Below are 10,918 nucleotides of genomic sequence, written 5' to 3'. Positions count from 1 at the left end.
ATATTCTCACCCGTGGCTCTGGAAATGTGCCGTCTCCAATGACATACTTTTTGGGGTCTCCATGGGGATCTGGCTGGGATGTCACCCCCGCCAGTGGTTTGAGCATCCCGCATCCTCCACAGCTTGTCTTCGCCAACGGCAGCCGTCAGGCTTTTCTGCCCTGGCCCAACGTTGGGTTCAAACGTTGGTGAACAAATAAATGCCGGGGTGGGTGCTTTGGAAGGGAGGTGCCCTCCAGCCAAAGCTATTCTGGGATTTTATGAGATAGAAATTGAGTTTTAAGGTTCAGCTGAGCATAGGGTGCATGCTCCATTGCCTGTCACCCCAACCGTGAGCAGGGTAACTAATATTTTCTGGATTGCCATCAAAATAAGTGGCCGAGATGCTAAGGGACACAGCCCTCTCTTTTCACACCCAACCTGTCCGTAAGGCAGCAGGGACAAATTCTCCCCCCTTGTGCCAAGGAAATGGTAAATTGCCAGGGAGATAAAGGGGGAAGGAGCTGGTGGAGGGATGGGGCGTGGAGCATGACTCACTGGCTTTCCTCTGTCTCCTCCTGGCAGAAGAGCTACATTTACCCAAGACAAGCAAAAAAAAAAAAAAAGGGAAATAATAAAAAAAAACCCGGCAGCAGTAACACGCTCCACATTTATCATTCGTTTTCCGATCACAGGTTTTACCAGAAGAGAGCCAGGATGACTCAGGTGAAATCAAGGGCCCGGCACGGGCTTGCAGCCAGCCAGGCTTTAGTGCAGTTTTATTGCCCTGGGCTCCCATAAGGAACAGAAACTGCTGTACCAGAGGATTTGAAGCCCTGAACTCCATCCCCGCTCCTCCCCAGACACACATCGAGGTGCAGCTGGGTACCTTGCGTCATTTCACAACCCTCTGAGGATGTCCAAATCCTCCGTACGAGCTGGATGGGTTCCCTTACCAGAACGTTCACGAGACTTGGCAGAACGACTGCTGCTTTCATTTGGATCCAGACCAAGCTGAGATGGTTCAAAGGGTTGAGAAGCGTTTCTTAGGAACTACAAACCACCGAGACCCAGTCGTCCATAGAAAAAGGGGTTAGTAAAGGGCATCTGAGTATCTTGGCACTCCCTAGTCTTTGCTACCTTTATTCTCTTAGAAAAGAAGTAGTTATCTCCCTCCGGAGTCACGCTGGACTTTATACTGGTCTGAACTCAGCAGCTCTGGGCGTTAGTTGTAATTTTTTTTCTATTTATGGGGGGAGAAGGGCACTCACCAGCATATTTGCTAGCGTGAGCACTGTATGGATTGGCAGAAATGCACCTTTTCTGGGTGTGTTTGAGTAGAGGTTGCACACGTGGGAGCTGATGCCGGTAGTTCCGCTAACAGCATTTGCAAACATGGAATTATTAGGTTTCGGTAATTTAGATATGTGTCAGGATGTGTTATGACACAGCCCGATTTCCAGCCACGGCAAAGTCCTCTCTCTCTGAAACAAACCCGTTAATACTTGGCCTTTTTCTTTTTTAAAGTATGTTATCATAAAAGAATTTATTGATAGTTCTCTGTTAATTACAGCCCATGTTGTCATGTAGCCTTCCCACAGAAATTTTTCTTTGCTATTTCTGAATACATTCCAAAAAAGCAAAACGCAGGCTATAAAACAGAAGAGTGGCAGATAGAGTATCTTTTAACAAGGTTGCATGGTACTGAATTTCCTAAAGGGAATCGGTCCTGTTTCTCTTTCCTGTGCTCGCTCAGAGCTTGGGGGTTATTTTTGCTGTTCAAAGACTGAAGAGAGATTCTTAAAAAGCAACAAAATAGGGAGTGCAAAAAGCCCTGAAGCTGTAACATGAATTATTTGCAAATTTAGAATAAGGTGTAGAGGTGAAAGCCCAGCGCATCCTCTGGGGGGTACCTGGGGGTCCCTGGGAGAACCGGGGGATGCTGCTGGGTGCCAAGGTGGGGGCACGTGGGTGCGTTGTCCATGGTAAAGCCCATCAGAGGCCTCTCTCACCTTTGAAAGTAGGCAAAATACAAAATATGGACAGGATGGAGTAGGTTTGTATTCAGGCTCCAGCTCCTCGACCCGTTTTAGTCAGTTAAAACTTCCTCACAGTTTCAGTGGCATTGAGTGGGACCTGGCCGGGAAGGGCTGGAGCATCGTTCCCTGTGCGCTCAAGATGCTCCTCAGGGTCTGAAGAGCAGGCTTTGAAGAGCAGGCTTTCACAAGAAACCTCTCCATGCCAAGCTGGCTAAGGATAACAAGACCCTAGGCAGTCTTCACTGGGTCAGATGAAGCCATCTAAAAGATATTTCAAGGGCAATTTCTGCACTGACAGCTGCTAAAAGGCTGAGATAAATCACACGCAAAAGACACCTGGTTTTCCTCCATTGAAGATAAAGCGGAAGCGTTCACGACTGGGCTCAGAGCTTCAAGTTAGAGATGATGAATTCCACCTTCTCAAACCATCTGCGTTGACCCAGCATATCATTAACAGCTCAAGCAGGAAAAGAGCAATGCACATCGATCCTGCTATTAACATCAAGCCAGAGCATGACCCAAACGTGATCCTTAAATTAATAGCTGAGCCCACAGCGGCAACGGATGGCAACGTCGCAGCCTACTGACATCCTTCCCATGCCCTGGAAATACGGCTTGGGATTTATCAGCCCCTGGAATCACAGTGCGTCAGTTTAAAGAGTGAATCACAAGCAATTTAATTCTATTACCCAGAATAACAAGCAAAATTGATTACAGGCTCCTAAAATACTAATCTCTTACAGAGGGAGTTGTTGCTCTGTGAGGACAGAGGATCCCAAAGGTCCGAGGGATCTTTTTCAGCTATGATCTGTGTTTTAACTTCCCTGGTGAGGTCTCACATTTTAGAGCTGAAACTGGAAGTGAAGGCAGCAGTTTTCCCCTGCCCTAGCTTTCCTTTCAGGCCTTCACAGAGCAAGGACGCAGGATCTCATGCCAATGGGCTCCTCCTGCCGTTGCTCCCTGAAATTTGGAAAACTTCAGAGGGATGGCCTGGGCAGGCTGAAGGAGGTAAATTCATATTTTTTTATGAATGTGAAAACAGCCATATAACACAAGTCTTCAGGCTCCCGTGGACCTGTACCTTGTTTCTGACAGGAGCTACATATCGGCCAGGGTGATCTCTAGGTCCCTCCAGCCCATTCCTAAACCAAGGACGGCTTTCGATTCACATGCCAGGCAGACAGGAATAGCAGCTGTGTCCCCGCATCACTCCCCTCGATTGCTTCTCACCGTTATTACCCCGAGATCGATAATGTGATTTGTAGACTGGACTGTTCCCTGGCAACACGCAGCTTGAAACTATTCCTGCAAATTTCCTCTGCCATTCATGTCCAATTGAGTCCAGCATCGAGTGGCTCTTTTCGCAGCCCGAGTAGGTTATTTGTGTTTTGCCTGCCTTTAAGTAAATGAATTACTATTGCTTTTATACAGCAGCACGTCGGCCAGGAGGAGAGAGAAGCCGCCAGGTCTGCTGTTCTCCATCAAATAAACCTCTGCTGCATGAGATGCCAGTCCTTCTCCTAGGCAATTCTCAGCGCCTCTCCTTGGGCTAGCCAGCCAGGACCACCAAGCTGAGTCCCTCCATGACCAGGACAGTTATGTTCTTTGGAAAGAAGGTAAGGTGCGGTTCCTAGCCAGAAGATGTTTGTTCAAACACAGGGCCTCCTTTGCCTAGCTCCACTCCAAGCATCCAAGCTGCTTGAGTTTTCTTGACTTCCCCACCCCAAAACCTATTGGTATCAACTTTCTTTTACTACCTAAAGGGTAAGAAACTCTCCCAGCTGGAGTAACCAAGCTGCCCTGGCTGTGTGCACCATCTGGCCAGGGACAGAGCACTACATCCAAGGCGGCGACTTACACCAGGTTCATAAAGGAAATCTTCATTTGAGTCTGATGCCATTGCTCACTCCTGCAGCAACAAAGGGAGAACGCGAAGTTATAACCAGCAGTTACTAATTTTCTAATCAGGGAACACAAAGCCAAACAAGCCACAGGAATTTCACCTTAAGTGGATGTAAACCCTCAGTGAGGGAGACAGCAGAATCCCTGGAGAACCAACAGGTCCCTAACCAACACCACACAGCTAACCCAAGGATGGATCAGGTTTGCCACATCCCCAGAAGCCAAGAGGAGACATTTTTCTTCCCTAAAGGAGATGAGCATCTTAACTGGAATTGCATTGCCACAAAATATTCATTATCACACTCCCATACCAAATGCTCAAGATAAACATGTTGGGTATTGTGCTGCAAATAGACAGACTTTCTAATTTGAACCACTGCCTACTCTGAAAACAACAATAAAAGCAGTTAAAACTCCCCATATGAAAGGTAGCAATCAGCTTTACACCACTTATTTGGAAACGTACTGCTCTGTGCTGTTGTGTTGGGTTTGCGTGGCAGGGTTTTGGTGGCGGGGGGGGCTACAGGGGTGGCTTCTGTGAGAAGCTGCTAGAAGCTCCCCCTGTGTTTGATAGAGCCAATGCCAGCCGGCTCCAAGACAGGCCCACCGCTGGCCAAGGCCAAGCCAATCAGCGACTCTCTGATAACATATTTAAGAAGAAGAAAAACACTTAGAGAGAGAGAGCTTTTGCAGCCGGAGAGAGGAGTGAGAAGATGTAAGAAACTCTGCAGACACCAAGGTCAGTGCAGATGGAGGGGGAGGAGGAGCTCCAGGCGCCGGAGCAGAGATCCCCCTGCAGCCCATGGTGAAGACCATGGTGAAGCAGGCTGTCCCCCTGCAGCCCATGGAGGAAGGATGAGGGGGCGTAGAGATTCCACCTGCAGCCCATGGAGGACCCCACACCGGAGCAGGTGGAGGCACCTGAAGGAGGCTGCGGCCCGTGGGAAGCCCACGCTGGAGCAAGTTCCAGGCCAGACCGGTGGACCCGTGCAGAGGGGAGCCCACGCCAGGGCAGGTTTGCTGGCAGGACTTGTGACCCCGTGGGGGACCCCACGCTGGAGCAGTTTGCTCCTGAAGGTCTGCACCCCGTGAGAGGGACTCCATGCTGGAGCAGGGGAACGATGAGAGGAGTCCTCCCCCTGAGGATGAAGAAGCGGCAGAAACACCGTGAGATGAACTGACCGTAACCCCCACTCCCCGTCCCCCTGTGCCGCTGAGGGGGGGGAAGGTTGTAGCCGGGAGTGAAGTTGAGCCCGGGAAGATGGGAGGGGTGGGGGGAAGTGTTTTAAGAGTTGATTTTATTTTCTCATTCCTCTACTCTGTTTTGCCTAGTAATAAATTAGATGAATTCCCTCTCTAAGTTTGGTCTGTTTTGCTCGTGACAACAATTAGTGAGTGATCTCTCCCTGTCCTTATCTCGACCTACAAGCATTTCGTTGTGCCTTTTCTCCCCTGTTTAGTGAAGGAGGGGAGTGAGAGAGTGGCTCTGGTGGGCACCTGGCCCCCAGCCAGGCTCAACCCACCACAGCTGTGTACCACACGTACTCTGCATCCTCACCAGAGGCTGCTTGTTGCCGCAATATAAAGCACAGTGAAAGAAATCCAAAATAACAGAATCAAAATCTGAAATAACACAAGTTGACACAGATTCATGACACGTGAAGGGCAGAGAGAGATTTCTTTGTCAGGATTTGGTATTACACGCCATTAAAAATAATTTTTTTTTTAAAAAGATATGCAAAATGTGATTTCAGCGATGTTGTTGCAGCCCAGCTGCAGCATCGCCTGCCCATCAGCTGCCAGCCTGCAGGTCAGAGCCCAGCAGTGAGGGACAGTCAGCAGTAAGTAGCTCAGACAGAAAACAAAATGCCATGGAAAGAGTACTTTCCTCCCTTGACGTACCCGGTATCCTCCTCCGTAGCTCGTGCCTGATACAGCAACGTGATGCTCCTACAGCAAACAAGGCTTTTTGCCTTGGTTTTATGGGCTGGGCTGAGGGGTGTCACAGCACTGTTTTCTTTTGTAGCAAAATTATATTACGGAGCAAGTGCTGGGAAAGCCAAAGAAAGTATTCTTTAGGAGGTGAGCAGGTATTTTATTTGTAGTACAAATGTTCTTTATCCAAATAAATGCTGAGCTTCCTGCGGTCCAGTGCTCCCTCTGAAGTCCGACAGGTTAGCAACGCTCCAGCACACCTAGTAGGTAATTTATAGATGTTTTTATAAGGTAAAGGGTTTGAAATGCCCTGTCAGCTGCAGAAAAAGGGAGGTGGGTGTTTGCTACTTTGGATTATATCCCCCGTGAAAAGCTGTCAGACTCAGCCCATCATTTTGGGACTATTTTTGTTGGGTTTCAGTAGCTGCATTTCCAGCAAGGAGCATCTCTGGGTTACAATATGGAACAACAGCAGCACCAGAGGTAACTGAACAAAATGCCACATGCACAAATATTCAGCAATATTCTCTTTCACCGAGTCCATCACCTGCTGTTTTCATACGCTACTTTTTTTAACATGACTTTCTTCAGAAAAAGCACACGAGAAATGATGCAATGAAAGTCAAATGGTGCAATGAAATGGAAGAGAACAACAGACTTGTAGAGTGAGGAAGAGGAGGTGCTTTGTGTTCCGGGGATTTGAAGAAGAGGAATGGCAATAATCAGGTAGGGGAGTCGGGGTTGTGTTTAAATGCAGCAAAGCTTTTTGGCACAGCAATACGAAGAGCACGGTTGCAGCATAGCCCCGGTGGCGTGTCAATAGCTGGAGCCTTTCAAATCTGATCCCAAGATCGGGTATTTCTGCAGTGCAATCTGGCTTATCTGAGCACCGTAGGAACAACCAACATCAGGCAGGTTCCTTGATGCAGTTTCCAGGTTGGCTTTTCTAAAGTAGCTCGTTTTCCAGCAGAAATATGGCAAATTCAGGACAAACAAGCACTTCTAAAGAATTCAGTGAAATTCTATTAAATTCTTTGAGGAACATCTTTAAAAAAAAAAAAAAAACCCTAGTCGAAATTTGAACTGTTTTCACTTGAAAATCCATTCCACCTTTTCTGTTCAGTTTTGGTTTGCATTTCATTTCCACCCAAATTGAAAGTTATACTTAGCGCTGTCCTGCCAGTGCTTTTGCTGGATGAGTGCATCCCATTCCCGGCTGGCTCAGCACAGCTCCCTGGAAGGCTTCAGGTGATGGAGGGTGTATTTGTAGCTCTGCCTGGAGCTGTGTAATAGAGCAAAACCCATCTTTGATGAAAGAAAGGTAATGGGGTACTCGCTTCCATGATCTCAACAGCCCCTGTTGGCTGTTTATTTTATTGCTGTGGACAGCAGGAACTGTCATAATTAAAAATCACTGCTGCAATCACCATCACAGCCACATGGGTCCAATGAAAAATTTAAAATTTCATGTTGGAAACAGTTTTGCTGCCTCTAACCAGCTGCGCGGGTAGCAGTGAGACCCAGGCTGTGACCCCAAGGCTGCAGACATTGGGTCTGATGAAACCCACAAGCATTATACAGCAAAAATTAAGCCAGAAGAAAAGCAAATGGGAACCAGGTATGTGCAGGGTGGTGCCTGATGTCCCCAGTGATTTCCATGAAACCACCCACTAAATCCAGGAGCCGCCCTTTAAACAGACCTTTGGCGTGTTTGTTCAGAAGAGCTACACAATTGCAAATGTCCAGCTCAAAAAACTCTCATGGAAGTTTACTCTGGATGTTTCCTATCTCCTACAGAAGCCAAAAGGACTTTGGATGCTTTGTGGGACCAGCTGTTTGTGGCAGTGGGTTCCTACCTGCCTCTGTCATAGAATGGGAACAGTACCGGATTTGTGCCTGTAGTTTGGAGGAAAGCACAGCCTGCGCAGCAGCGTGGGACGGTGGACAGACACGGACCCAACAACCAGAAGCACAACTGGCACCAATGTCCTGAGCCCAAGGTATAAATATCTTGCTCAAATAATTTTATGCAGCCTTTATATAGAAGCCCTGAGGAGTTGCTCAAAAAGTTTGTTTACTTACTGCAGAGGGTGACTGGACTTCTCCTGTTCGGCCTGCAGAAAGGGCGGCTGACAGGCAGCTCAGCTTTGATACGGACTATGTTGATGTAGGTGAAAAGAAAGGCCATCCGTTCACACCAGCCCTTCTCCCCGTGCTGAGGTCAAGATACTCAAGTCACCGTCAGAACAACCTAGTCTAGCAGAAAGAAAAACATTACACAGTTCACCAAGCTCATAGTGATTTTTCTATCAGGATGTTTTTCTTACCGATGCAATTCCATTTTTCTCCAATACACCCACATGTGGAAATACGCTTTACTGCCTAAAAATAAATTCCAGTCTCTGATACAATCATTTCTTTCCAAAGAACGTAGAAAAATCACTATAATATGCCACTACTCCCCCGAACTTCCTGCATTATGTCAATACAGAAAATTATTACTTACATTAATTATTACTTGCCATCTATTATCAGCATTAAACAAATAAAATGTGAACAACATATAAGACCTGTGGATGAAAAAAAGCATTTAAATTGAGAGGTCTTCAGGTCTTTCTCTGTTTGTATTTACCAACTCTGGTTGACATCAAGACCTTCTTTTCTTCTTTTTGGTTTTTTTTTTTTTTTACATGCAGTGAAGATATGAACTGTTTTCTCCAAAATAACCTACAATGATTGCTAAAAAAATCTAGCAAAACACATCTTACACTAAGACTCAATGGCTTTTACAGAAAACTCACTGAATTTTCAATCTACAGATTTCAATGTCAAAAATGTGTTCTAAATGGACAGTCATTTGCCTTTTCAGTAATAATGTGGAGACAAATAAAGAGTGAAAAAACAATGAAACAATGTGCAAACCCAGGGGAAAAAACCCCCAAAACCACAACTAAATTAGAACTCTTCAGTCTCAGTTGTTATACTAGAGTTAAATTATTTTACCTTGTCTTTAAAAAAAAGTTTCAAACTTTGAGTTTGCTTCAGATACATTTCTTAGAAATACTGCCTTCTCTCCAGAGAATGTAAATACTGCTTTATGACTTGTACGCAGAAGTCTGTTTAATTATAAAAATTGCAAAGACGACCACCACCTTAAAACAAAGAAACATTCACATTTTATTTTAAAACCAAACAATACAGAGATTTTCAAGTTCTGAGCACTTTCTGGACCCCGCTGAGGCACAGAGTGGGAAAGTACATTTGCACAGTCTGGAATGGCTCATTTTTGCACACCCAACCTTCCTAATTTAGCTCCTGTCCTGGTTTTCTCCCCCTGCCCATCTCAGGCTGCTCCCTGCCACAGTCAGGACCACAGGTGTTGAAAATGCAGCCAAACATCAGCACCATGTCAAGCTATCTTCCCCTCTCATTCCCATTTCTTTGGGTGTATTTCTCTTACAAGTGTTTGTAGCAGGCAGAAGGAACGGTGTAGAAGCCGTTACTTTGCCTCTCTAAAATCATAGGACAGTTTTTGTACAGAGTTTATCCTCCCCAGAACGACTAATCCGTATTTAGCATCAAATATTACAAGCATTGAGGCACACGGCTACACAACACTGTGTGGAACGGTGCTTCTAGGTAACAGGTCCTTTAATATTAGTTTTGCTATCAAGATTTATACTAGTAACTTGCAAAAGATGGAGAGAGCGGATTCAACATTTCCCTCAAGAATTGATACTAAAATACTTTCTAAAAGACTATTTAGAGCAAGGCACTCTTTCTGCTAGTTCTCTTTGAGCACAGCAGCAAATTTCTCAATACAGAGCTACCTCATATTTTCAGAAAACAGACGCTGAGAAGGTACTGCATTCCTTAGCTTTGCTTGAATGCAAAAGCTGACAATCTGACATTTGTAGATTGATCTAAAGGTTTTGGTTTTTTAGATAAATTTGAGTCCTCCGACTTTTGCTCCTGGTTCTTTTTCACGTCATCTTCATCAGTTGCGGGATGCTTTCGTTTTTTATTTTCTGTTAAGTCATTAACTGTTCCTCCTTTTGCTTTCTCAGTCCACACCTTTGAAGAGAGTACATCATTAAACAGAAAACTACAAATTAGGCCACAAAACTCGCCACTTTATTTTATACACCTTCTTTCTCTGATTATAAAGAAGCACTGAAATAATTTGTTTCAGAACTAATAAGGATCAGGTTAGGAACCCTCTCCTTCAAAACTATACTTCATTTGAGCCTATCTATGAAATTGAAGCTCTTAATTGTCCTTCTGGACAAATAAGAAACCCAAAAGGCCTTAGAACAAATTGAAGCCCCAATGAATTAAGCCTGGCTATGTCACTTTTAACTCCTTCTCTTCTCTTTTGTTATTTCTTCATTGATTACATTTCTCTCATATGCCTTGCTTTAGGAAAAGCTGCTTTCTGCTATTGTTATTTAGATAGTTTATATTTTCATAAAGTGTGTGTCAGAGATTGTGGCCCAATTCCAAACCGAAGTCCATGAAGATGGAGAACAGTGGAATTTAAAGAAAAAAATTCCTAACCGAAAATAACCAAGGGGTTCAGTGGGGTAAAAAAATTCTCAAAAAGCATTAGAGAATGTTTTCTTACCATTCTTTCTTCCGACGACAGCATTCTAAATCGACTCATACCTTCTTTTATGACTTCTGCTTCATTCAGATCAGGATTATCTGTCAAAATGTTTGCTCTGTTCTCTTCTAGCCACATCTGGAATCCTGTCTTTGGTCTAAAACAAGCACACAAAATTTGTCCATTGAAGAAAGTTATAGGAAAACCATATCCCCCAAAACATTTCTAAACAGCACCTAACTGGACTTTTTTGTTCTTGAAAGAAAAGACATGCCTATAGTCAGCAGTTTGCTTTCTCCTCTTGCAGTATGCTTAAAGAACGTGCTGACAAGGCAAGACTAAGTCAAGCATTTTTATTAAAACTGTGATATATATGGAGATTAACATTTCAGGTTTAGAATGACAAAGCATAATGGTTCTCTTCCTTTCTGACAGGGTCCCATCAACCTAAAAATAGAGCA

The 10,918-nt window shown here is 44.9% G+C and overlaps 1 protein-coding gene across 2 annotated transcripts in view; it reads right to left on the bottom strand.

Annotated features, from left to right (window-relative positions):
- Nucleotides 1–9,023: 9,023 nt before the first annotated feature.
- WDHD1 (WD repeat and HMG-box DNA binding protein 1) overlaps nt 9,024–10,918 on the bottom strand; it is a 30,364-nt gene continuing 28,469 nt past the window's right edge. Inside the window, exons 25-26 of one of the 2 annotated variants that reach the window (XM_054827534.1) lie at nt 10,479–10,614; nt 9,024–9,928 (exon numbers count right to left, since the gene is read on the bottom strand). In XM_054827534.1, the coding sequence (XP_054683509.1) occupies nt 9,728–9,928; nt 10,479–10,614 (337 nt within the window). In that variant the 3' untranslated portion in view covers nt 9,024–9,727. The remainder of the gene's footprint in view (nt 9,929–10,478; nt 10,615–10,918) is intronic. The other variant, XM_054827536.1, reaches the window with a different exon arrangement.

Source organism: Grus americana, chromosome 5 (assembly GCF_028858705.1).
Source record: "Grus americana isolate bGruAme1 chromosome 5, bGruAme1.mat, whole genome shotgun sequence".
NCBI lineage: Eukaryota > Metazoa > Chordata > Aves > Gruiformes > Gruidae > Grus > Grus americana.
This window is presented reverse-complemented; position numbering and strand designations above follow the sequence as displayed.